Raw genomic sequence first — 27,514 nt, 5'->3', positions numbered from 1 at the left:
TGGAAACCAGCAAACCAGACGGGAACGCAACAGGGTAGCAGTTGTCATCCGGAATTCCACAATTGGAAAGGTATCCTCCTCCCACCACACACTCACATAGTGTACACCTTCGGTATTCGTTAAACGAAAAGGAAATAAAGTTGTACACCTGTATTAGTTGGAATACGTACACAATTTTCAATGACGAATTAGGCGTTTTTATTTGATCCTCTCGCAACATCGTATCCCCATGAGCAGAAAAATCATTGATACACGGGGAATAATCGTCAGTGGATAGAATAATGTTATAAAATTGTGGTTTGGTGGTCCAGCAGTGCATTCCCCTCGCAGAAGGTGAGTTATCTGACGTTCGACAATAAAAACAGCTGTCAAAATCGATCCACGGATTGTACAAGTGAATGGCTAGTGGAAATAACTCGGATAGTACCATTAGTCCACCCACACCTCCATTTCCTGTTGCTGATTAACGACTTATGTCCAGCAAATAAATTCAACTTAACCTGTCTCGTATATGGTTTATTAAAAATTGTTTCTCCCGGTGTAGCTCCACCTATTCCATTCAGGGTTCTCACATAAAAATCAACATTTTTTAGAGACTGGAGCAACTGCTGCAGCTGCTCTGGCGAAATTAAATAAACTAATTTTTTAGTGGATAACAATAGCTTTGTCTCAGTTTTCGATTATCCAGAAATTCATCTTAACCTGTTTCGTTGGCTGTTTATTAAAAATTTATTCTCCTGGAGCAGATCCACCCAATCCTATCAGGGTTTTCCCACTTTTTATAGAAAATCGAGTCTTTCGTCCCAGAGAAGAATTTTCTAATTTTATGGACAGAGGAAACTTGGGGAATCAATATTTTTGGTGACTGGAGCAACTGCTGGAGCTGCTCTGGCGAAATTGCATAAACTAATTTTTTTAATGGACTACCATAACTCTGTCTCAGTGTTTGGGCAATCGTATCCTGAAATATTCGGAATGATAACTAATCCGAATGCTCTAGCAATAACTTGACTATGTGTGACTGTGAAATTTAATTTCAGATTAACAAATTAACAATTAGCGGGAGGGCGAAGTGGAGGTGTTGAACTAAAGAATTGTTTGTCCGATGATATGGCTCGCAGGTGATGAGTGTACACCAATTGCCCACGTCGTCCCTCCCATTCACAAGTAAACTAAATATCAACGATATATTGATATCGGCATTTGAGTCGAGTATACGACGTGGGAAGGGGATATTCCACAGCAAAACCATATCCACCGACGAGCTGGCTCTACTAGGGAAGCTGGAAGAGGCTAATAGGTAATGTCTAGTCCTCTAATATTTCCCTGCGTCAACAAAAAATAGCAGTAATTTTTTTAAATGCATTAAAATTGCGAAAAACAGCTGATATTATTCTATGAAAAATTAACACGTAATAAAAATAAAAGCAGAATTGAAATTGTAAAATTAACAAGGAAATAAATGCGTTTACCACATCAAAACCGGGCAATTAACGGCTTTAAAAAATTCTAAAATATCTGAAATTTAGTCAAATTGTGGATCTTATTTTGGACTGATTATGTGCAAAATTACAGCTTCAGATCTCATAGTTTGTGAAAAAAAAAACAAATTGTTTTTAAAGCTGTTTTTCACAAATGGAAAAAAATGAATAATTATTATATAAGATTAGTCAACTTCAACTTGTCTAAAATAGAAGTATAAATTTTATTCCATTTAAGACTCGAAAAATTTTTAATCACGTAATTTTGAACAAATTCTTTTTTCTACAAAAAATGTCATTAGAACAACCACGATATCTCTCTTAGATTTCGAGATAGGCCGGGGTGGGGCAGAAGGGACACTCTTCGTTTTCACTTCATATTCATAACTGAGAAACTAATTTGTTAATTGCCTCCAGTCTCGGACCATCACGGAGGGACAGAAGTGAACAAGAGACAAGTCTAATTCCATTAACAATTCAACGAGTGATTACCATTGAAGAAACGTCACTAGTCTTCCTTTTGATTAACTATCGTGTAAAAAATTGCGTGATTTCGTGTATCGCCCTCAATGGAGACGAAATGAGTCTGACCAATTTTCATTTCCGGATTGGGTAATTATCCCGATATTAGGAAAGGGTTTAATAATGGAAAAAAATGGAATCATTGTTGTAAATCAATAATTTAACAACTTCAATCAACTAGTGGATTACTCATTCAATTCATCCATTTAATTTCTGAGTAACTCATGCACAAAAAATTGTTAAACCGCAATTAAAGGGGGGAAATCCCTTTACCACTTCGTCAGAAAAATCAGCCCTTAAAAACTATTATTATTCTTCCTTTCTGTCCTCCAATTGACTAAATATTAAAACAGCCCAAAAATTTTCCCTAATATCTGATTTCAGGCTGATCGAGGAAGATGTGAAATCCTGCAATTCCCTCCAGACCCATAGCCGCAAGAATTCCGAGACCTCCAGAGACACCGCATCATCAGGAGACGGTAATAATGATTCGCCCTCGAAACACGAAACCCCAACTGACGGTGAAGTGGATGTGTGGAAGAGATGGGGCCATATCGTAGCAGACTGGGACAATTACTGCAAGAAGCACAAGGACTTCATCAGGGAACTCGTGAAACAAGGCATTCCCCACCACTTCAGGGGTATCGTATGGCAGCTACTCTCCGGTGCTCACGATTCTCCAGTGAAGAAGCAATTCGCTGATTACATTAAATCTACGTCAGCCTGCGAGAGGATAATCCGACGAGACATAGCCCGGACATATCCTGAGCATGAATTCTTCAAGGAGAAGGATGGATTGGGCCAGGAGAGCCTCTTCAATGTCATGAAAGCGTACAGCCTTCATGATCGTGAAGTCGGGTACTGCCAGGGCTCGGGCTTCATCGTCGGATTATTACTAATGCAACAGGTAATTTGGAAAGTCCGAGTACTTGTTACTTCTGCATTTCACTTGCTCGGGAGATTCATTAAGATGGTCTTATGAAATTTCTCACCTGAAATTTCTTATCTCGAAGTTGTCTGTTAATTTGTTTGACGACTAGGTTTCTTTTTTATCAGAGTCTTCAACTCGTTTTTAATTTTATATTTTATAAATCATTAATAAAACAAATAGAAAAATTTCTCGTAATTTTTTTGCCGATGTGAATAGTACGAACTGCAAACGAGATTTTTTAAACATTTTCTTGTTTTTCTGTATTCATAAGATATTCAGTGATAAATTATCACGCGAATGGTTCTCCTAAAAGTTTTGACCTTCTTTCTCCTATTACATTTATTACTGATTTCAAAATTCTTGATAATCGATTTTACGAAATTTTTATCAGAACTTTAACAAACAAAACATTTTTGTGGATTTTTTCGTTGAGTTCTGCTTTTCGCTCTAGACTTTCTATATCCTTTACCAGAATTCCTATGAGATGTTCGTCGTAAACTTCAGAATTTTCCAATTCTAATAATAAAATCGAAAAAGTAATATGCTAGTAAGAAAAAATAAAATTCCGTCTTGATAAAACGAATAACAAAAATTACTGAACAGATGCCAGAGGAGGAGGCTTTTGCAGTTCTGGTTGCCCTCATGCAGGAGTACCGTCTCCGTGATATGTTCAAGCCAAGTATGGCAGAGCTTGGTGTCTGTATGTATCAACTGGAGCACTTGGTAGCTGACACATACCCCGATCTATCCGCTCACTTCACTGCTCAGAGTTTCCACACCTCGATGTACGCCTCCTCCTGGTTCCTCACCTTGTTCACCACTGCCTTGAGTCTCCCCCTGGCCTGTCGTATATTCGATGTCTTCCTGATGGAGGGAATGGAGATAATCTTCAAGGTGGCGTTGGCAATGCTAGAGCTTGGACGAGAGGATTTGCTCAGCCTCGACATGGAGGGTATGCTCAAGTTCTTCCAGAAGGAACTCCCTGGCAGGGCTGAGAAGGATCCCGAGGCCCTTCTCAATCTCGCCTATAGGCTCAAGATAAATCCAAAACGAATGAAAAAACTGGAGAAGGATTATACTGTTCTCAAGATGAAGGAGCAGGAGGAAATGGTGGAGCTTCGTCGTTTACGCGCTGAGAATCGTCTCCTTCGCCAAAGAACGGAGTTATTGGAAGCTGAATCAGCTGAATTGGCTGATCGTTTGGTGAAGGGACAGGTTTCCAGGGCTGAAGAGGAGGAGACCACGTTTGTGGTGCAGAGAGAGTTGGCAGCTCTTCGACACTCTCATTTGGAGACCTCCCATCAGCTTGAACAGGCTCACGAGGAGTTGAGATCGATGTCGATGCTCTTAGAAGAGAACATGTCTTCCAAACAATCGTCCATCGACGAGATTATGTCCAAACAAGAGGCCTTGAGCCAAAAAGAGGAGATGGTTGAGTGTTTACAGCAGGAGCTCGTCAGAGTAAGGCTCCACGAGGCTGAGAATGACGCCACAATCAGGGATTTGAGGGCGAGAATTCAAGAGCTGGAGCAGGACAAGAAGACTCTGAGGGAATCAACGCCAGATAATTCTGTAGCACATCTTCAGGAGGAACTGATTGCTGTTAAACTCAGAGAGGCCGAGGCCAATTTGTCGTTGAAGGATTTGAAGCAGAGGGTGAGTGAGTTGAGTACGGCATGGCAACGACATCTTCAGGAGCACAGATCAGCACAATCAGCTCCAGCGGCTGATTCAACCCCCAAGAAGCTGTTGTTTTGGGAGAACAGAGGGCACGAAGTCCAGAAACTGGAGGAGGATCTCATGTCGACGAGGGTCAGGGAGATGGTGGTACTTAGTGAAGTGAAGGAGTTGAGGCTTAAGGTGATGGAGCTTGAGACACAGGTACAGGTGGCAACTAATCAATTAAGGAGACAGGACGAGGGGGAAAAAGCTCTCAGGGAGGAGCTCGAAGCTGCTCTTGTTAGGGAAAAAGAATTGGCTAGTAAATTGAGGGAACAATTGCACAAGTACTCGGATCTTGAGAGCAAAATGAAGGATGATGCTATGATGGCCAGAATCAGGGATGCTGAACATGCACAACATGTTGCTGAACTTACGCAAAAGATTTCTCTACTTCAGTTGAAGGTAAATTGAATTTTATTGGTAATTAATTATGATGGGATGGATTTTTCTTAAAATTTCGAAAAATTTCATTCAGTGAAGAATAAAAATTTGTTAATTGCTGAATGGCTTAATGCAGTCATTTTTAAGTTCGAAAGTCATCGATTGGGTAATTTGAAAGCTGCGAGGAAACTGTTCACGATTTTTTTTTCTTCTTGAGTTAATGATTGTTCGTTAAATGAAATCAATCAGTTTAAGTTATTGGAAATAGACACACAATATAATTATTTTCCGCAATTTATTTTTGTTTGAACAGAATGAAGAAATGTATGCAGAAGGTGAATTGAGAAATAATCTTGACGACAGTGAACGAGTGCGAGATTTGCAGGACAAAGTCGCTGAATTAAAAGCTGAGGTAATCAATGAATTTCAATAAATTTCCTAGAATCATTGTCCACTCATGATAAGAACCATCAAAAGTTTTCCTGCATAATTAAATGACCAAGCTGATGATTGCGATGAATCAAGACGAAAATTGAACTTAACTTTGTCTGGAAAACACTTTCTACATCGCATTCGTTGAATGTATAATAATAATTAACAGACTAATCCCTTATTATAGTTCCCTACGCCAATAACCAGCCCTGAGACAGAGCCTTGGCGATGGCTCGAGTAAGTTTATAAAAAGTCTCTCGAGTACGTTTTTCTTTGAATAATGAATAAAACGTGTATCAGTGTTATGTACTGGACGGAGAGTGCCTTGCTGGTAGTTAGAAAGCGTATGAAAATATTATCGGAGTTTAAAGCTCGTCAGATAGCCGATGAATGCCTGAAGATATGTCTGGAGTTGAATTGCATGGTTGAGATATCGTTAGCCATATAGACGACACCAATCACGAGCAGAACTAAATATTAATTAAATGTTAATTAAAATACAAAATATCCCACAATTTAATTTTGAGGATTTATAAATTTGGGGAGAGAGGGATTAATTATGAAGGGTTATAATTAAAATAATTATTCGTTTCACCCTCGAGCTGAAACTAAAATCCTTAGAATCCGTAAGAAACTCAAAATAAAGGCGCTTTCACCGGTTCCCAGGGCCATATTTTGGGAGCCAGAATATCTAAATTTCCGTTTTTTTCTTATCTGACGATTTCGACCCTCGAATCTGATTGGACAAGCCTGAATTACTGTTAATTCATTACTGAATCTCACCTTAACATTTCCTGGAATTACGTTAATGTTCTACATAGCTAACGGTATCTTCCTCAATTGCGAATGTAACGATAATTTTGCATGCAAAAATCACAGTTCTATTTCCAAGAAAAACTATTCTCCAACATTCAGAAATGAACAAAAAAAGCTGCAACATGTGAATAACGAGTGCGATGTAAACTTCATTAGAACAAAAATTCGCATTGCATTACGTAGTGATAGTTCGTATAAAAAATCCCGGTATTTTAAAAATTAATTGTTACATTTTTATCACAGATCTTGAGATTGAGAAACAGCTCATGCCAATGGACAGGCTCAAGTGATAAAAATTTCACAATCGACACTGAGAGTGAAATTGACGATTTACGTATCTGTTTACAAGACCAAATGACGAATTCAACATCATCAAGTTCATCGAGACTCTAGCATACCGACGAGCTTGCATCGGCAATTCCACCATTGATTTTATCATCGATGCGAGCTATAAATACTTATTAAATTAATTAAATTAAATTTACAGGCATATGTATATGGCACAATACGAAGTATTGCATAACTGCATTTTAGCATTAGATGCTCTGCTTTTAATAACTGAATTCTTTATAAGAAAATTGACTAAGTGATAGGAATGATTAACGATTGAGAAAATGATAGTGATTTTATGTGAATTATCAGTTTCTGTGAGACGGATAAACGATTTATAGTGATTTAGATTGTTTTCATACGATGAAACCTTTAAACTGTTGGTCCATTGTTACTTCAAATGATTTTATTTAGTTTATTTTTTTTTTATTTTTAACAGAACGATAACTATGAGACAGTTGGATTATCCTATTTTAAGGGGCCAATCGTAGGTAAATTACGAAAATTATCATTGTTTCTTGACGTAGTGTTCGAATTATTTATTAATGTAACTGTAGATGTACTGTGCACACGTGCAATTCCTATTGTGAATGCATTTGCTGGTGGGGTGAAGGCGCCAGTTTTAAGAATGATTTGAATTTTTCCACGAGTTTTTCATTTGCGGTTGACTATGAAGTATTTCTGAAGTGAAGTGGGAAAATGCGATAAATTAATTCCGTTCTAGCTTCGGTTTTTGACAGATAACTCAAAATCTAGAGGTGATGGATAAAATTTTGTAAGGACTTTTTTGTAGAATTCATTTTTCCCTACAAAAAAGGTTCCTACGAAAAATCCGCCATTCCCCATATTTTCGAAGATATTCTTTCAGAAAACAAAGTAAACTCATCTCATTTTTTCGAATTTCCTGAATTATATTTCCTGTTTTGAGAAATATTTGTGTTTTATCAAAAATAATTTATGGAGATCAGTGGCAATTTGTGAATTGTGAATCAGAATTGGTGCACATAAATTACAATAAACAATTTTATATAATTTTTTCTAATGTTTTCAATAAGAGAATGTGTACATCAACACCAAATAAACGAAGACATTAACTATCTGCAACATTAGAAACCACTGAACACGATCTGTACAAGTGTGTAATTCCATATGAAATATATCCGATTGCAGTCAGCAAATAAAATGTCCAAGAATCATTTTTTTAAATATTTTCTTTTTGTTCTCTGTTTCCATTTAAGAGAGATGGCCGATATCATTGCAGGGTCAAAAATACACAAATGTTGTTTAACAGCAGTACTACTTATTCCATTTCTAAATCTTGAATCTGAAAGAAATGATAAGACTCGGTGATGATTGAATATTTTTAACCAGAAGCTATTAACATTCCTTGATGATAATTTTATAATTACCTCCTGCATTTTCTGTGCCTCTTGAGCCAATAAATTATCAAGAATTTCTTGGAATCTTTGGCGTAACTTGAGATTCTCAATGTTTGAAATTTCTGCCTCTTGTTGTTCACGACGATGACGTAATTCTCGGAGCTCACTGTGCAGTTGTTCGAGTCGAGATTGCACTGAATCTGTGGAACATAAAAATTGTTGATTCAAGATGATTTTCGTCTGAAGGAACTTTTGACAAATTCTTTGAACATAAAAATCTTTGAGTATAAATACATTTACAATAAATTGTGTTAATTACGAAATTAAATTTCAGTAAATTACAAAAATGCATGAAATCCATTTTTATAAGACTGAATAAATAATAAACCGATAATCAAATTGGATAAAAAAAAATGAGTAAGAGTCATTGAAATGAATTTTCATTTTCCTTAATTACTTCATCAAATCGTGAGTAAATTCACCTTTAGTCATCGACATCGAGCCACCTTCAGAGTAACTATCAGGAATTATATACTCCGAATGGAAGTCCTCCATTTTCGGGATTTTCTGAGTTGTTCCTCGACTTTCCTGATCATCCTGAGAGTCAGAGGGAAACATATCCTTGCTGAACTCTGTGATTAATTCTGTATTGCTGGTGTCTTGTCCAGAACGTTCACCATACCGTACTTGCATGGAATTTGAGTCTGAGGCCCTGCTGTCTGCTGACATTCTGCTGGTTTCGTCCAGCTCTATGACATTGATGTTTGCTTCCTCGTCGTCATCCTCACTGTCACTGACAGCCTCGCCGAATATGTCATGTTCAGCTGAAATAGTTTAGGAAATATCAGATCGTCGTTGAGGACAAAATTGCATGTAAAATCAATTAATTGGCATATAAAATTCCAATTGACAATTAAAATAAAATAGATGTAGATGGCAATGTTACTGCTATGATCACCATTAACGCCAGAAATTAATTGTAGTAATGATGGTAACAACATTCAATGGTAATACAGTCAAATACTCACCAACATCAACACTCTGCGAAGAATTTCCATGTGCGTTATCTCGTTTCCCTTTAACTGTACCAGAATTTGATATTTTATTTGGCTTAGTGGTGTCTTCGTCCTCACAAATCACTTCCCATTTGACACTCACAGCATCATTATCCACCCTCAGAAGTCTCTTGACTTCCTTTTCAATTTCCGGCGCTTCGACATATTTTTTTTTCAATGTTTTTCGAAAACGTCTACGCCGAACATTTTTTACTGGTGGTGTAACACCATGCGGCCAGAGAAATTTTCTATCCACCTTATTTGGGTCTTTCTTCTTCTGACGAACGGGGGACTCATCGTCCGTTATCTGGTCATCCTCTTCTTTACAGATCAGCATCTGAAAATCGAGTTTGATGAATGGAAAACATTTTTAATTTTCTATTTTTAAATGGCTCAAGCAGATTTTTTTATATTCAATTATTTCTACCTGACAAATGTCAGCTGTCTTGTAGAAACTCTTGTTGTCGATGGTTTTCAGGGACTCGACGACTGTGGGGAGATCCACAACCTAAATATCAAAGTGAATGAGGAATTAGTAGAGATGTTTCCTTCTTAATTAGATGCTCGTATCTATTTTAATTTATTCAATCGTCCAGAACACTAGTCTTTTGTTTGAAAATGTGCAATTTGAAATTGAAACTGATGGACTAGGAATAAGATGGAGAAAATAAATTCACCAGGGCACTAAATATTTATTCTAATATATATTTTAGTTTTGGAACGAGGATCCTTCAAGATCGAGGTTCAAAGAGTAGACTATAATAACAGAAAACCCTCATTGAGGCCTGAGGCAGAATTTATACCAACGACTATAAAGTGTGTGCCCCCAAATCGTTGGTTCCAGTATATCATAAATACTCGGCAGTTTTTGGACAATAGAGGGTATTGCCAAATATTCTGATAGAATATTTTATACATACCTCGTACATACGTGGGAATGAATGAATTTTTTTATTTAAACAAACCCCAGGCCCGATGGTACGTTTACAACACCGATACCCTAGTGTCAGAAAAATAATATGGACATAAACTGTAGTAATTCCCATTATTAACATGCGACGAGGAAATGTTTAAAAAAATCGCATAAATAATTGCTCATTGATGAATGGAATGTCCCATTCACTAGAATATTCAAAGATAATGCCCATTGTTGGGCGTGAACAAATATAATTCCTCTGTCCTAAAAAAAAATCCAAACAAAAACATGTTGTTCTGATCAGCTCCTCATGAATATTCAACGTCTGCAGCGAATTCCATTCCATTTAGTCAGGATTCCTTGAGAAAAAATCATGAAAATAATCTTCGACAAGACAACGACTCAATTACCTTCGTATGCAAGAGCCAATGGTCCATCCTAACTTCTCCATATCTCATATCATTCTCAAGTTTTATTGTCAGTCTCTCCTTGAGAGGTCCTCCAGCCTGGAGTACTTCTCTGAGTACTTTGGATGGTTCCTGACGTTCAAAATTCACGATAATAAAGAATAAGAAAAAGCTCTCCCCCAACGGGAGTCAGACCCATATTTACCACTGGTAGTCGCATGATGAATTGACTCTCCAGCTCGACCTGTTCTCCCCGACTCCTAGCAACGTCCAACGCGTTAGCATGTCGATACATCGTGATTAACAATTAACCGTCACACCCCAAAATCCCAATCAACTCGTCTAAATGCCCTTTGTGACTCCAGACAATGAAAAATCTCCGAGCAGTCGAGGAAAATTCACTCTCCCTCACGTTCCCAACGAACTTTCCAACTTTCTTCGACCAAAAAAATCGCCACAGGTTATGTTTTGTTTACAAATAAATAGCCAACTCGACCCGTGGTCTACTCCTCTGGCTCATTCCGCTGTAAACCTAAGGGACAGTTGGCAAAACTGTAAAAGTATGACGCATCATCGGCTCGACGGGGGGGATAATCTCGGTGGCATGGTGGGGAAAATATTCCACTCTTCATTCCCATTGGAGGTCAGGGGGCTCCCGGGGCCATGGTGGGGAGCTACAAAGAGGGAAGATTTCATGGGGCAAGACAGGGGACAATTAAACATGGCGTCAGTGGGGTGTGGCGCACGCGCATGCGTACACAACTCGTTCAACAATACGAAACAACCTCGAGTGTCATGGCTACCCCCTGACCATCCCCCACCATCAGCCAACACCAACGAGATATCCACCGGCCGGCAAAGCGCCCCAGTATCTCTCGATAATTCGTGTAGTTCGAGTCGCACTTCCCTGAATCAAACAACATCATTTCATTTAGCACAAATCCCTCGATACAGGACGGTGCTACGAGAGAGCTTTCGACCCTTGGTTTTATCATTTTCTTCATTGAGTGTACAAATCATTCAACATGACTGTCGCTACTGAGGCTGAGAACAACACAACTGTCGCTGAGAAGGAGAATAAGGACGTGAAGGATCTGAAAGCGGCGCTGAACGAGGAGACGCCGTCTGATAACAAGCAACAGACTGCTGAAGAGACCAAGGATACGGAAAAAACAGAAGTTGAGAAGAAGGAGGAAACAATCAACGAGGATAACACGAGTAAGACGAATGTACACAAGGTGAATTTTGAGAAGGATGTCGTGTATCTTTATCAATTGTCACGCACACCCTTGATACCATCAATTTCACCGAATTGTCTCAAAGTTGAGACTTGGTTGAGACTCAACGACGTCAAATACGAGGTAATTACCACTCATCTCACTGATACTGTCCATTATCATTTTTTTACAATTCTCCTGCATCTCCATCATTTTACAACTATTTTATTGTGAAAGGTCTGGAGTCAATGGCTCCTCTTCTGCAGCATGAAAAATCTTTTGCCTTTTTTTTCTTTTTCTGGAGTTTATTGTTGTGACAATTGAATTTATCAGAGTTATTCCCTCATCCGCGTGGTTTCTTGATTTATATCGCATCTGTGTGGGGAGCAAATGTTCTTACATCGAAGTACTTTTGTTGTTGGGTTCGAGTAGGACGCCATTCTTAAGCCCCCTCATGTTTCGCCGTCCTTGTTGCATCCTCGCCCTTCCCTTTTAAAACTCCAGAAGCCCCTCTTTTCCCCCTCACCATCAGTGCTTTATATAGATTCCTTATGGGACAAAAATGCCACTCTGTTGGCGTTGTAAAACGCCCCAGTAATGGGGCAAAAATCTTCTCAACGACGTTGTTTTCTTTATTTTCAACTCCAGAAATGTTTATTCAATCTCCGTGATTTTCCGTGACTCCCTTCAGTCCGCCGTATCGATTTCTCTCTGTAGGGTTTTTTTTTAAACCTCTCTTTTGGGGTGAAAGAGGGTAATTTAATTTAGAGACTCAGCGCAGAGAGTTGAGGGATAAAAAAAAAATGTAAAAAATGAGTGAAGAAAAATAATGGAGAATATGCGTTGCAGACAAAGGCTATATTCATAGCATCCGACTTTCTTCAGTACTGAGACGTAGAATTATCTCTCCACTCTTGCGAGACGAAAATACAAATGAATGAGTTATGATTCATAACATTTCTGACGATAAAATAGGCCGGAAAAATATTCATCAAATATCTCCTATGATTTTTATGGCGTATTTAATGCTCAACGATGTTTGCCATTTTTTACACGGATTATTAGTTATTCAGGGCACGATGGCAAGAGTTATGCATCGTTAATATATATTTAATTGACATTGGAAAATGCACAGCTCAATGGCTCTCACTCCATGGTATACCCATAGCTGTTGCAAAAAAAAAAATTAAGAGATAAAATTCACATTTATTTAACGCTCGCATGAACACGACATTCAATGGGGGGCAAAAGGAACTCAAGGCACTTTGCACATAACAATTCTACAAAACGTTTACGTCCTGTCATTTATCTTTTGTAACATTCTGATTCTTTAAAATGGGTGGGGTATCAGCAACAAGTGAAGTGATGTTGAAGGAAAATTTAACAATTTTCATGGAGAATATTGGAGGATGGTTAGAATATTTCATTTTATTATCTATGCTATGGTCTAAACTCAGAACAGTTACGGCTTATCCCACCCCTCTCATCGGCTTAGTGGTCAGGGTCAGGGCAGTAAATGACGGATAATCGGTGGCGTAGGTCATTAAATACTATTTCGATACTGAAAAATAATGCGGTGAGATTTTATCGAACAATTAACTGGGGTACAACTGAAAGAAATTGACATCATTACGTGCATTAGCTTTCACATGCGATGAATGTTCTCACGAATTATGGACAAAGGGGGGGGGGATCGATAAAGCGTGAAAATTTGATGAGTTTGGTGACTGGAGTTATAATCGATACTACATTGAATTATAAATTGAGGGGGTGAGGGGAGACTTGATATTTCAGGGCTGATTGAACAAAGAAGTGGATCAGGGCGTTGATTTTTCAGATGAATATTTATGGAAATAAATATCAGGTGAATACTAGAATTTTTATGCCAATCTATCGGGGTTTAATTAATTGAATCGAAGGCATCCACCAGTTTAATCACAATTTATCAGGTTCAAGCAATTAAATTGGATAATTTAAGTGGTCGTTATGGGAATTTTTCCAGGCGAATTTACATTTTTGGAAATTCATAGTTTTTATTGATGACCTCTCGGTCATTGAAATGGTGAAAGATCTGTCCGGGGAATCCCCAGGCATCCACTTTACGACGACATAAATCATGGAAAACCATTGAACGGGAGTGAAAATAACTCCATTGAAATAATGAAAATCTAAATCCCCTGGAATATTGTTACGCATTTTCTCTCCTTTTATTCCGTTGTTCCGAATGAATGAGACAGTCATATATTTTCTCTCTTCTTCGCTCTCAGTCGAGTATTGGCCCAACGACGATCAATACTAGCACACAGTACGAACGATAACAGCCACGATGATGGCAACTCCGGAGCTGTGGAGTGGCGGGGATGTTGCCAGGCAACGGAAGCTGTCTACCCATGGGTTCATCGGCCTTCCTCCCATTCTCTCTCTCTCTCTCTCTCTCCCTCGTTTCATCCCCCCTTATGCCCCCCGCTGTTAGCCATTCTCCCCCGCAACACATATAATACAGTGTTGGAGTGTAATTTTTTGTCAACGACGTTACTTAATTAATTACATTTGATATGTCGCGGTTGTGAAGAAAACGAGAGGAAGCCTCATCTGTCTCTTACTCATCTTATTCTTTTCCTCTTACTTCAACCCCTGACGATCCTCAATTAACTATGATTAAGCGACAAAATGGCGAGGAAGGAAAGATAAGCAGAAATATGAAAAGTAAAGAATGGAGTAAAAGTTACAAATGAAAATGTGCGTAAAAATTGATTTGAAAATCAAAAAGTTAGGGAGTTTTTGGCTTATTTTTATTTTAACTCCCAAAAAATCGATTTTATTATTATTATAATTGTCAATTGATCCTCCAACTTCATTAGTTTGTGGATTTAGAAAGATTTTTAGTCCCATTTGCCCCGAACATTCGAAAATTGAAATACTACCGAGTAGAAAATTATCAATTAAGTTTCAGAAAAAATGGCGAAATCGTGATTATCTCAAAAAATAATGAAAATGATGAAATTTTCATAATAACTTTTTTTGTAAGGGATATGAATTCTTACAATGAAGTCTATATAATTTTGAGATATATGTCCCTGCTTTACCACTTCACTCTAAATTTCTTCTTTTCATATCTTGTCCACAATAATTTTACTATTGCATTGTGACCTGACTAAATGAAAAATAAAATAAACTAAATTCTAAGTAAATAAAAATAAACAAAATTCTTTCAGAATGTTGACCATAAGATGAAATTCCGTTCGAAGAAGGGACAACTGCCTTTTATCGAGCTCGATGGTAATGAAATCGCTGACAGTTCGCTGATAATCAAAGAATTGAGCAACAAATTCAGAAAAGAATTGGACGCCAATCTCACTAACGAACAGAAAATTATTTCGCACGCAATGATATCGATGATTGAGAATCATCTTGTGTGGGTGTACACTTACTGGCGCAGCAAGAATATGGATCAGATAATAAAGGGATATAAAATTAATCTACAGCACGCCTTTGGCTCACGTCTACCCAATGGAATTCTCAATTTCTACTTCAAGATGACGTACGGTCGAAAGGTATGAATTCGAAAAAAATTAAATTAATTGAACGAATTAACGAGAACATTCCTTAGGGTAAGGGAGTGAGAATATGATTCATTCCATTGTCGGCTTAATTTACAGAATCTAAAGAAGGTGAAGGCCATGGGAATGGGCGTGCACAGTACTGAAGAAATTATTCAACTTGGGTATGATGATCTTAAGGTGTTGTCGGAATTACTCGCTGACAAACCCTTCTTCTTCGGGGATGAACCCACCACTGTGAGTATTTGTGTTAATTTAATTTATATCATTTCTTAACTTTCATTATCTAAAGCGCTTAAAACTACGAAATTTTATTACACTCTCAGTCATGTTCCATTTAATTAATTTTATTCGTCCCCTGGAATATTGTCATTAGTCATTAAAAATGAAAGTTATTGCATCGAAGTTGAGGACAAATTCAGCTGCAATTAATATCTGAAAATTACCTTAATTTTGTTAGTGTTAATCTGAAATCAAAACGATTAATATCCATCCTCTTATATTATTTTATTGTCCAATTGTTTTTTGATTCTTTATCTATTTATCTTTTCCACATTTATTTACTTCTGCTCCATTGAAACGAGATCTCACAAAGAATATCAACATTCGTTTGAAAATGGAACGTCTTCCTAGAATTTGTTTCCAGATGAACCAATAATTAAAAAAATATTTCTTTCAACTTCCAAAAACTACTGAAGATATACTCGTACAAAATATTAAGTGTATAATGTATGTAATCGATGTTTATCCAATTATTGATTCAAAAATCGTATCACTGAATTTTTTTAAGTACAATTTATTCAATTTTATTCGCTTGTTTTATCCATTCGTTAGATTTTTACTGATAAACACATTTATTATAATTTCAGTTGGACGTAACAGCCTTTGCTCACCTGGCACAAATCCTCTACATTGAGAAGTCAACGACCTTCGCACTGAGGGACTACATGCAGGAGAATTGCTCCAATCTGGTTGGCCTCTGTTCACGCATGAAGGACAGATGTTTCCCCGATTGGGATGAAATTTGTAACACCCTGGATTTAAATACTCATTTACCAAAGCCACCCAAGGAGGAGGACAAGGACAGCAAAGGTGAAAAGAAAGAGACAAAGGAATCCAAAGAGGGAAAAGAGGGTGACAAAGAGAAGGCCGATACTGAGGAGAAGGAAGGTGAGAAGGATAAAGAAGTTGAGGAGAACAAAGAGAAGGAGGAGAGAGTGGAGGATAAATAAATACGTAATGATCAGTGGCTGGATGCAACCAGAAAATAAAATAACAGAGAACGACGACGATCATATTAATTAAACAAAAAATAAATAAAGATTGTGGATGAGTCAGACATGAAAAAAAAAAAATTATTTGAAATCGTATGATGAATTAACGTAGAAAATTTATATAAGAAATATGAAACAAAGAGTCTGGAAGAGTTCACATAATTGCTTGTGTAATTTTCAAAGTATATAGTACTGATTATTCATTTTTATTTTATTGATTAATATTCAATTTTTTATTTTTATATATTTTTTTTTGTCACATTTTAGACTTTATTTGTACGTAAAATACGCATTTTTTGATATTCTTCCGGCTCTGCTGAATTTGTTTTATTGCGATGATTATTATAGTGACACTGGTGTTACAGAGTCAGAATGCAATATTAAAGCAATTGCAATAGATTTTTTTTGCCATAAATATTTTTTTTCTTTTAAGTGAAGAAATGTAAAGTACGTAAATTTCCGAGGAAATCTTGAATTCCATTGAGAGTCGATTGCCCCCCCCCCCATCACCCCTTCTTCTTAAAGAGACCCAGTCATTTTTGGGAATTTTTGAATGATTGAACAAATTGAACTCAATTTAAAATTGTTATGGAGTAAATAATAAATAGTTATTAGTTGAAGCTCTCTTGGCCATGATTGATTAAATGATCGATTATTGGCTAAAGTTTAAGCATAATGAGTCAATGAGGATAAAGACCCGATAAATTGCATCAAAATCGACCAATGGAGCAGCTCAATATAGCAAAAAAAAAAAGTAACGAAACTCAAGTCGTATCGATAGTCAGCAATTTTTTGAGGGGTATAAAATCGAAAAATTTGTTCATTAAAAGTCATAAATTTTGTGATATGAATGAAAGCGGAGTTACGATACGATTTAAACAACATGACGAAAAACGACTGTATTATTAACCAATTGCATGCGTCATATTCTAATCGATTCGAAATTTATTGAGTAGTGTTAGCGAATTTAAACGAAAATTAAACACGAATGACGTCATCAGAGTACAATAATCATTTTTTCAATAGATTTTAATGAGAAGGCAGGAGACTGAATAAATAATTTGGGGATTTAGTGCAATAGGAGGGGATTTTGGTGACTCTCACTGTTGCATTTTATTCCATTCAGTGTCTCCATGCTAAAAGGCTTTCGATGTTTTTGAACACCAGTCTTGCATTTGTAATAACAGAATTTTTAAACATTTTCATTTTTTAATTACTTTTGTCAATGCATCAACGCCATTCCTGTTAGTGGTAGATTTTTTTATATTGTATATTCTTTTTACTAAACGATATATTCGATAAGAGGCCGATAAATGGCTGAGATATTATAAAAATAACGAATCTTTTTACTGAATTTTTTACAAATATCATTTTAAAATCTCGATACATTTGTCATTATCGTATGCATTGCTCCTAAAAATGACGATGAAATTCATTCATTTGGAATTTTATGTGCATTTATTATCATTAATTGCACATTTAATTACCATCTACACATTATTCACGTCGATGACTTCATTAATGTGCATGTAATCTCTATTTTTTTTTAATTTTATACCTGTAATTAGTTACTTTTATTCCCTATATTTTACGTTCTAAGGATTAATCGATTAATCTGACAGTGAATTCGTTCGATCGGTGAACTGTTCAGAACAATTACCATGACATGTGTTTCTCATAGAGATGAATCATTTACATTTATGTTCTTATTACTTCTGTATTTTGTTTTATTTCAATAAGTGGCAGCTGCTGGTTACTCACGCGTACGCATTTTCAATGATCCCATTGGTTTAGTATTGAACTGACATGGTAATTTGAGTTTTAATGGTTAAACAAGTTAATGAATGAACAGACTGTATTCTGTATTAGGAAATGGAGAATTATGAGGAAAAAGAAACGAATTGAAAGCACATGCAAAATAGTTTATGAATAGTATACAGTGCATATTAAAGTAAATCAATGTGAGTTATAAGATATTTCGGTTTATACTCAGTGCTATACATTTCACTGTCATTATTACACCACCATTAATTGTATCATGCGAGAAAAAAAAATAAAATGTGTTTATAAATAAATTTTTATGATTATTTTATTTTATCGCTGGAGGGCTGGAAAATTGTTTGTAGCACGAAAACGATTTTACGATTTTGAGAGGTTTTATTGACCTGGTGGGTCTCGGTTTGTGGAATTTCTTGGGCTTTCTCGGAGAAAAGGGACTTTCCACGCATCAGACGTCCTTGAGACCCTGTCATAGGTTTTAAGGACGTTCAATAAATGAGAGGACCTTCGCCCCATGCAAACTCACTTTCTACCTGTGTGCACACCTCATGGGGTGCGGTGTTAAGGTCATAGACACAAGCGACAATTGAATTCTTCACGTTTTCGAATTTTTATTGTCTTTGGGACTTTGGGGACAGATTAAATATGCAGAAGGTCGTATTGATTTTTCGGGGACTGCGTAGGGTGGGGCAAAATGGAACGCTTTAGGGGGGCGGGTGAGGGTTGGAATTTGTTGTCGTGTTTTAAGTGAGAGAGTCGGGAAATAGGATTTTATGATTGTCCTCGTGTTCTTTGGAGATCTTTGGAATATTTGTCGGGTATTCAGCAAATATTTTTCTTCCTTCAGGAAATTGCTTGAGAGGTAATGAGAACTTAAATGGGGATCTCCTTGGGCTGAACGTTTTCAAATTCACTCAAATTCGATGGGATTTTGGGGTAATTTCCATTTGTTAAGTGTTCAATAAACAACGGTTAACGATTATAAGATAATAATAGAACGGATTTATGTATTTTTCAGTTTAGTTTGTTTATATTTAGACTTTAATGTAAAATAACGTACGCCAATTGAGCCAAAATTTCGTTTCTTCCACGTATGATAACTTCATTATTATTATTTATTTATTATTATTTATTTATTTATTCATACTGTTACGTGTTCCCCTTCGAATACTCATTCATTTGTCTATGATCTGAACTTGATCAGAAGAACGACTGTCTTTTGGATAACAGGAGTCTTGGTGTGTCTCTCGTCGGAGCTCCTACATGACACATCGTAATACTTCTTGTAATTAATAAACCACCCCAAACATTTACCAACCTGTGTCGTCTTTATTCTTCGCTGGATATAACAATACATTATGTGAATAATATATATATAGCTGTATAAATTTATGTTTACAAATAATGAAACAAAAAAAATCAGAGAGTGAGCGTAAAATGCCACAGCATGAAAAGTGAACTTTTGAGTCAAGTAGCACAAAAAGTTGTTCTCTACGGACTTGTAGCACAATACTTTTATATTCTGTGAAACTGTGGCTGACAAGACATGTGATTGGACTATTCAACGCGTGAATTCGATAAAAATCACTATCGTCTCCGTTTGAATTTTGTTCATTTCGAAATTAGTCAAATAAAATGAACTTTGTTTCATCTACTTGTGTGTGATGTTTTCAGCAATTTTCCAGACGTTTTCCCTCGCGTTTCCAAACGAATGCGCATTTAACGTCGACCAATCACAGCCCTGGTGCGCCACAACTTCCGGAATTCGCGTTTTGTCGAGCGTGAGAACTCACCCTAACCCCTAACAACCCCTGTTTCACTAAAAAAAAATATGTGTATGATATGTGCATCCGTTTACGTCATGTTCACCACGGCGGTGCCAAATAGAGACGAAAATCTTTTGATTAATCACTGAGAAGGGATTTCCTTTCTTCGAGGAACTTCAAGTGCGTTTTTTGCCGGGGTAATTGCGAGCTGTCAGGAGAGTTAATCTCGGGTATTCAGTTGGGTTCGAATGGATCGAACCAGAGACTCTGCATCATCAGACGTCATGTCGATGAATTGAAGAAAATCGGATATTGAAATTAATATCTGAAGGACAATAGTGTGAGTATTTTCATTTTTTTTGAGTCATGTGAATGTCCAGTGCTCTAATGCTGTTCCATAAAAGAGAAATTTCGAGTATTCGGGTGCAGATCAGTTATGATTTTTTTGTCATTTCGAAAATTTTCTGTAAATAATTTCATTGTCAACACATCAGTTGACTTCTGCTGACTCCATCGTTATATTCTCAGAAAAGACCTCAACAATGGCTGTGGAAATACTGGACGTGGATCATTTTGCCATTAGTGCTGTTGTCACTATTTGCATGCAGCTGATATTCTTCTCGATAGCTGCGACATTTCAAATGGACAAAGTCACAGATTTTGCTGGGGGTGTTAACTTTATAATCGTAGCACTTTTGACGTTCTATCTCGGTCAAGAAGGAAAAGTGAGTATCCAATAGCTACACGAAATTAAATTGTAAAACTGACGAATTAATTTACTGTCACAGTAGATTTTTCTGCGAAGCCAAAATCGAAAAATTATGGGAAAATTATAAAAAGGAATAAAAGGGCATTTTGTAAAAAAAAAACATCATGAAAGTTCATGTGTCCTGTTTTGGGAATTTTCCTTCACACAATTGTAATTTCTCTATGCAGTTGACTGTAACAACTAATCCCTTTTTTGCCTAAGGTGCCCTGTGATCCCTTCCGTTATAATATTCCAAAAGCGTTTGATGCAGTTTTGAAAATTGGTCAGTTAAAAAAATGATAACATCAATAACATCAGGATGAAGACTATATCACGCTTAAAAATTTAAATAATTAATAAAAATAAATACACAATTTTATTCCAAAGATTCAAATCAATATGCAGAATGCAATATACAATACCTAAGCAATAGCAATAATTCACTTATTTTTAATTTAAAAAATTCTTCCAGACTTATGACAGTCGTCAGCTGATGGTGACGGTGATGGTGTGCATTTGGGGTGCCCGTTTGTCCCTTTACCTTTTCTACAGGATCCTGAAAATTGGTCGAGACAAACGATTCGACGATCGCAGGAGTAACGTCATAAGATTCGCTGTCTTCTGGTCGTTTCAAGTAAATATCGATTAGAATACTGTAAATACAAAATTTTTGGTCTCAAATATTAATCTACTCGAGTAAAATATTTATTTTTGTAAAATTATAGTTCTTCGATTGATCCCCCCCCCCCCCCCCGGAGGGCTGATCAGGTTTCAATTATGATAATCTTGTTGCTCTTTAGGATGACTATGTTGCACAGAAGCTTCGATGTCCTACAGAATTTTTTATTGTTTTGATAATTGATTCGTTAATTCTCCAGGCAATTTGGGTTTACGTCGTGAGCCTTCCAGTGATACTGATCAACTCACCTAGACACAAAATTCCAATTGCTCCAAAAACAATGACTACCCTAGACAGCGCTGGAACCGGCTGCTTCATCGTTGGACTTCTGGCAGAGACTTACGCCGATTTGCAGAAATTTGCCTTCAGGCAGGATCCAGTTAACAATGGAAAATGGTGCAACGATGGTAAAAATGATTGTTAGATTAGTTGATCTTGTTTAATTATTTGTGATGTTCAATAAATTTCTTTCAGGACTCTGGAGCTTCTCGAGACACCCCAATTACTTTGGAGAAATTCTCGTGTGGTGGGGAATTTTTGTGATATCGTTGAATGTTATCCAGGGAATAGAGTGGGTTGCAATCGCCTCTCCAATTTTTACAACGTTCATTTTACTGTTTTTATCGGGTATGCCATTGTTGGAAAAATCAGCGGATGAGCGATACAGAGAGTAAGCATATTATTTCTCATTATAATTTAATTATTCAAATGCTAGTTGATAGAGTTAAATCGTAAAGTGGAACTGGAAAAACGAATTTTTATTGTAATTTATCTTGAGTTTCACAGGATATTTTCCGGACACGTGAGAATGTTTGACATAGCTTTTAGTCGATACTCAAGTTTTTTTCATCTTTCTGGAAAATTATCGATCGGAATGATGCGGGAAAATCTGAAATCGTTATCAATTTTTCAACAATTCTAATCCTAACGAAACGTTTTCATGATTCTTTCCCTGCCATTCACCATTTCGGCTTTGATTTAAGTCGAATTATTATTATTATTAAATTATTATTCAACCTAATAGTCGACAATGCGAAATAATAACAAAGATTCAATTTTGTATTTCGTCGTTTAAATTAATAATTCATATAGAATCCGCAATTTAATCTGATAAATACTCTTCGATTGTTGTTCACAGTAACGCGGAGTATCGTCAGTACAAACAGTCAACGTCTCCCCTAATTCCCCTGCCCCCGACAATTTACTCGGAAGTTCCCTGGTTCCTCAAGTGCTTCCTCTGCTGTGAATTTCCCCTGTACGATTCCCTGGACGTCAAGCCACGATCAGCAGTCACGGAGTCAACGTCGATCAGCCTGGCAGCGTCCACGTAGCTATAAATTAACGTCGGGCTTTCACTGTTTCGAATCCCGGCGTTTCTTTATTTCCCGCAATTTTTCTATTTTCCCCAATTTTTTGTGATTAATTTTATCTATTGAAACTATTCCATTACTTATAACTTCTAATTCTGTCTATTTTTGTCGCATTTTTATTCCTTTGTTCGGTACAACGTTACATATTTTTTCTAGTCTTCCCAAACGTTTCGATTTTTCCGAAAGAAAAAATCAAAAAAATTACTCTAGAAATGATTTTTTCTCGTTTTCAAATTCGTGTACTTTATTGCGATTGGTTATGATTATTTGTTTGTTACTAGGTAGAGTTTAATCAAATGAAGAATTTATTCCGAGGGAAGAGATTCCTGCGTGGAATAAAATAAGAAGACATTTGAAAGCGAAAAAAATGAGCAGAAAAAATTACAATCTGAATAATTCTAGTAAAAAAATTGAATCATTGAGGGAAACGCTAGAAATAATTCAAAGAGAATTAGAATTGTTGAACTTCCTCACCGATCTACTTATTTTATTCTGCCTCAGGAATATTGTGGAATAACTGAAAATCCAATTTATCGATCAACAATTGAGCCAAAGAGTGAGAGAGAATCGAAAAAAGTGACATTCTGTGAATGCTATTTTCTGAATTGTTTTTGGATCGAGAGTGAGAGATGAGGATTAACCCCTGGCATGGACACCATGGCCCCCATAACCCTCGACAGCTCACGCCAAAATGCATAATAATTAAATTCCAAATGGAATACCGATGTCGAGACAAGTGTTTTTTGATAGAATGTTCTAGTTCTTCAAAATAAAATATTTCGTTCTTCTACGTGACAGGAGAAATTGAATAGTTTATCGACATAGATAATCATTTTATAACGATTTTATTGCACATTGCCTGCTGTCCCTGCCAGGGATTTAAAGAATTAATCTAGTCTGTAAACGAACAATTTACGCTCAACGAGAAATAATGAGTGACGAATACAGAAATTCTATTTAACTAGGGAAACAAAAATAGGTGCGAAACACTTGAGGAATGCGGAGTTGATGTCCAATGACGTCGTATTCATTAAAAAACAGGATTGAAGATATGAATTATCCAAAGGATGTCTTCTAGACTGGACCAATAGCCAAAGAAGGGAATAGATATATCAATTAGATGTTAATAGGTTTCAAAATTATCCGAGGCCTCGTTGTAACGCTATTACGTGTTCATCAACACCTTGGTTCTCCATCCTTGATCTTCCGAAGAGAGAAAAAAAATTCAAACGGTAGTTAACGTGTCCAGTGAAGTGGAAAACAAATAGATTTTGCTCATATTTTGATGATTTCACTCAATCCAGGATTTTTGTTTGGAAAAGGTGAATTAATTACGAAATTATTTATTAATAGATAAATCAATATGTCTATTAGTCCGGTAATTAGTCCACACATTAATAATTCATTTCAAGTAATAAATACTTAATTTATGAAAAGAGACCTTGAAAAAAAGCAGGAGAAATCTCTCTTTCGTCTTTCGTTTGTAAAAGACTTTTAGAAAATCTTGAAAAAAAATTATCTCAAGCTCAGTCCTAGCGAATGCTTCCAGTACGTGAGAAAGAGTCCCTTAGCTGTAAGAGAACCACAGAAAAAAATCCCTAAAACTTTAGTCTTCTGTGTGTCCTGTAAATTCGGAAAAGCCTTAGTAATTCGTAAATGATAAACTCCTATCACTAATTATAACTAATCAAATCAATGGGAAAAATTAAAAAATGCAGTTGCATCTAGTGAAATCGACGATTAAAAAAAAATTATCGATGATAATAGGATTCGTAAATATTTAGGCCATAGATTTAATGGAAAAACGAATTTATTTCTCTTAAAATTTGTACATAAAATTCACATCGCCTGATTCACTTATTATTGATCAAAAATATCCGTCAGCAAATGAATATTAATTAATCGGTATGTAAGACGGGAGGATCCCTATAGGAGGTCTTCTAGGGCGTACCTCCTCATCAATTGGTTGTGATTTCATCTCAGTATTGTCAGTAACAACAACATCGGTCTCATTCGATGCTTTATGCATCATCTTCATTAACTCAATTTTTTTATTAATTTTTAATTTTTTAATCTTTAAATCGTTCTCACTACAGCTATCATCGTAGTACCTTCTTTTAATGTTATCGTGAGATGAAATATCAACCGATTTTTTCACTGATATTGATTTGTTGTATGTGTTTGAGGGTCGTGGAAGTCTCAAAGTATCTTGCTGTGGTAACAAACATTGTTTATGAGGATATGGACAATTCTTACCTTTCGCACATCGCCCGTACTTGTCAAATTCAGGACATATGTTGGTATGGCGTTCTTTGCACTGTGAAATAATTTGTTTGACGATAAATGGTTAAAGAAAATTGAAAACTATATCACGTAGCACGTTTCAGTGCTTCTTTAATTGTAAAATTTTAGCATATCAAGTTTTAATGTTATTTATTCTGAAATTTATTGGAAAATAAAGTGATTGAGATGTTTGGAAATTTTGACAGGAAATCATTTTAAAAACGATAATAATAATATCAATACCCTCATTACTAAAATATTACAAGGAATATTCAGACCTAAAAATCACAATCAGTGTAATCCAATAAATTCCAGGAAAAATTGTAGATTTTAAATTAAAAAAATGTGAAAAAAAAAACATTACCTGATCGCCCTTGGCACAGTATCCTCGGAGGAATGGCACACAAATAGGTGTATTCGCCGACACCTTGACATGAAGATACTGACAATTATCACGTATACAGCAGCCCTCGAGGAAGTACTTGCACGTTGGCATTTTCTCAGGCCCAACATCGTGGGACAGTGGACAGTTATCGATGAGGCATATACCCTGGAGGAAACTAATTTTCGAGGCATCGATCAGCAATATTTTATCATTGAGTTGACGAAACGTAGGAGTAAATCAAAATTAGATATTAATTGTTAGATTATCAAAGTAAATTTGTTGATGAACAAACATTTAAAAAAATTAACATTTTCATAGAATTCAGTGCATGCAGTATTAATAAATAATTATAACGGCATATGTACTTTTTACATAGGGCTACTTGTTTCTTGTCATGTACTTTGGGGCAGGTACCCTTGACATTTTTAGCACAGTAGCCGAAGCGTTGAAAGAGAAGACATGGTTGATTATTTTTGCACATCTTGTGTCTCAATATTTGTAATGACCTCTGTTTCACTCGATTGCTGAAGAATACAAATAAAGATTAAGAGATTAAGTATGAAAAATTAATACTGTCAGGGGGGATTACTACCTTATTACGTGTTTGTAGTTGGATTTTTGTCTTGGAGACTGCAGAGCAGTTTTGCTGAGATTACTGGTATTTATTTTTGCTATTTTTCCCTTTACTATGACGTGGCTGCGGAATTTTCTGTGCGGGGGGACAGCAGGACTGGGATTCTTGGAGGGCTTGGGGGTTATACTGCTGTTGGAGCTCTTCACCAGACGGGACTTGGAAGAACGGTAGAAAACTCCGTCGATTCTGACCAAATTTTTATTGTTGGACCTGCAACAGGGATTTTCTAAGTATTGATTTTGTTGCTTGCTATGTCACGAAGGATTTGGTCTTAATAAATTGCCTGGATCATGAGGGGCTGTAAAGGAACATTATGATGAATTTTTTCCAAGAATAAAAATGACTTCACTGATCCCTGAATTATGCGACAGCTAAAAATCACAGCAATAATACATTCCTTAGCTCCACGATAATCCAATAAGCCGATTAATCATAATAATGTAATTAAAAAAACTCACCCTACCGTCTTCCTTGTGACTACAGCTTTGGTCTTATCGCCAGCCGTCCTGTCGATCCTGTACTTACTTCCAGATCTCTTCGGGCTCGATGTTGCAGTGATTTTTGCTGCATTAACCTTCTTCAGGCTACTAACCTGCCTATTAACCCTCTTCACATGCCCCAGGGCGGTGTTTATCGTCTTCAAAGGGGTGTTATCCTTCCGCATGACTACATTAGCTTGACCCAATGGATTCGTCTTATTGACCTTTTTCAATTGCTTCCCCCTGGTGATCTTCCTAACCTGAATCTTTTCCACTGATTTTTGTGCCAAAACTTTCCCAGAATTTTCCCTACCGATCTTCACCGTACTTTGAGCTCCATTTTTCGGTTGTATCCTCACTAATTTTCTTCTCGACAGTGAAACTAAATTCGGGGAGGTGATTTTCTTATCAGAAATTTTGGATCTCAATCGTTCGACACCTAACTTTGGAGCCTGATCTTTCGGCTGGGTCTCGTCACGACAAATTTCTTCGATGATTTCCACTTCGGGAATTCTGTTCGTGAGTTTCTCCATCAATTTGGGGTTCACGTAAACGGATTTCTGGACACTTGGGACCTCGTGACAGGCCTTTTTGCCATTGGAGAAGGTGGTCTGGTTCATACTCTGTTGAATTTCCTCGTGTATCAAAGCATGTGGATTCACTACTTTTGGATTCACGTGAATGGCCATGTTGATGTGCACTTTTGGATTTATATAAATAACATTCTTTGAATTATCCTTGAACAGGGGGTTCACGTGAATTGTCGAGGGTCTGTGATCTCCTTGCATTTTCGTGGCAAATGATTATTTCTGACGCAGTAGATCAAAGAAACTGAGAAACACTAAACCATAAACTCAAGGACGCACACACATGTTTCCACAAAGAACAAGAAAATACTACACGTACAGTAGAACTGACGTAATTCTCATTTAAGAAGTGGAGGATGAGTATTGGAGTTCCATTCCCCC

The 27,514-nt window shown here is 36.6% G+C and overlaps 5 protein-coding genes across 9 annotated transcripts; 3 read left to right on the top strand and 2 right to left on the bottom strand.

Annotated features, from left to right (window-relative positions):
• Positions 1 to 40: 40 nt before the first annotated feature.
• On the top strand, positions 41 to 7,736 carry Evi5 (Ecotropic viral integration site 5). Of its 5 annotated transcripts, XM_064118777.1 has the most exons (8): positions 41 to 333; positions 1,041 to 1,300; positions 1,899 to 2,093; positions 2,388 to 2,910; positions 3,538 to 5,058; positions 5,351 to 5,449; positions 5,657 to 5,706; positions 6,529 to 6,671. In XM_064118777.1, the coding sequence occupies exons 2-8, from the start codon at positions 1,125 to 1,127 to the stop codon at positions 6,533 to 6,535; spliced, it is 2,571 nt and encodes an 856-aa protein (XP_063974847.1). In that variant the 5' UTR covers positions 41 to 333; positions 1,041 to 1,124; the 3' UTR covers positions 6,536 to 6,671. The 5 variants fall into 5 exon arrangements, with proteins under 5 accessions (XP_063974847.1, XP_063974845.1, XP_063974844.1 ...); XM_064118775.1 differs by lacking the exon at positions 5,657 to 5,706 and having other exon boundaries at positions 42 to 333; positions 1,122 to 1,300; positions 6,529 to 7,736; XM_064118774.1 differs by lacking the exon at positions 5,657 to 5,706 and having other exon boundaries at positions 43 to 333; positions 6,529 to 7,736.
• On the bottom strand, positions 7,625 to 10,913 carry LOC135161324 (transcription initiation factor TFIID subunit 7). The gene is made up of 7 exons (XM_064118800.1): positions 10,578 to 10,913; positions 10,376 to 10,504; positions 9,477 to 9,557; positions 9,023 to 9,386; positions 8,477 to 8,818; positions 8,025 to 8,194; positions 7,625 to 7,939 (listed from the first exon to the last, which is right to left on the bottom strand). Exons 1-7 carry the CDS (start codon positions 10,665 to 10,667, stop codon positions 7,916 to 7,918), a joined length of 1,200 nt encoding a protein of 399 aa, XP_063974870.1. The 5' UTR covers positions 10,668 to 10,913; the 3' UTR covers positions 7,625 to 7,915.
• A 315-nt stretch (positions 10,914 to 11,228) lies between these two features.
• On the top strand, positions 11,229 to 18,498 carry LOC135161325 (failed axon connections). The gene is made up of 4 exons (XM_064118801.1): positions 11,229 to 11,733; positions 14,805 to 15,143; positions 15,249 to 15,386; positions 16,019 to 18,498. Exons 1-4 carry the CDS (start codon positions 11,398 to 11,400, stop codon positions 16,379 to 16,381), a joined length of 1,176 nt encoding a protein of 391 aa, XP_063974871.1. The 5' UTR covers positions 11,229 to 11,397; the 3' UTR covers positions 16,382 to 18,498.
• A 1,499-nt stretch (positions 18,499 to 19,997) lies between these two features.
• On the top strand, positions 19,998 to 25,406 carry LOC135161397 (uncharacterized). The gene is made up of 6 exons (XM_064118932.1): positions 19,998 to 20,308; positions 20,497 to 20,693; positions 21,189 to 21,350; positions 21,595 to 21,802; positions 21,870 to 22,065; positions 22,534 to 25,406. The coding sequence occupies exons 2-6, from the start codon at positions 20,511 to 20,513 to the stop codon at positions 22,724 to 22,726; spliced, it is 942 nt and encodes a 313-aa protein (XP_063975002.1). The 5' UTR covers positions 19,998 to 20,308; positions 20,497 to 20,510; the 3' UTR covers positions 22,727 to 25,406.
• Positions 24,558 to 27,514, bottom strand: LOC135161392 (zinc finger CCCH domain-containing protein 3). The gene is made up of 5 exons (XM_064118922.1): positions 26,526 to 27,514; positions 26,026 to 26,277; positions 25,799 to 25,957; positions 25,413 to 25,608; positions 24,558 to 25,082 (listed from the first exon to the last, which is right to left on the bottom strand). Exons 1-5 carry the CDS (start codon positions 27,332 to 27,334, stop codon positions 24,660 to 24,662), a joined length of 1,839 nt encoding a protein of 612 aa, XP_063974992.1. The 5' UTR covers positions 27,335 to 27,514; the 3' UTR covers positions 24,558 to 24,659.

The sequence above is a fragment of the Diachasmimorpha longicaudata genome, chromosome 4 (assembly GCF_034640455.1).
Source record: "Diachasmimorpha longicaudata isolate KC_UGA_2023 chromosome 4, iyDiaLong2, whole genome shotgun sequence".
In the NCBI taxonomy this organism is placed as follows: domain Eukaryota; kingdom Metazoa; phylum Arthropoda; class Insecta; order Hymenoptera; family Braconidae; genus Diachasmimorpha; species Diachasmimorpha longicaudata.
Note: the sequence above shows the minus strand (reverse complement) of the source record. Positions and strands in the feature narration are given on the sequence as shown.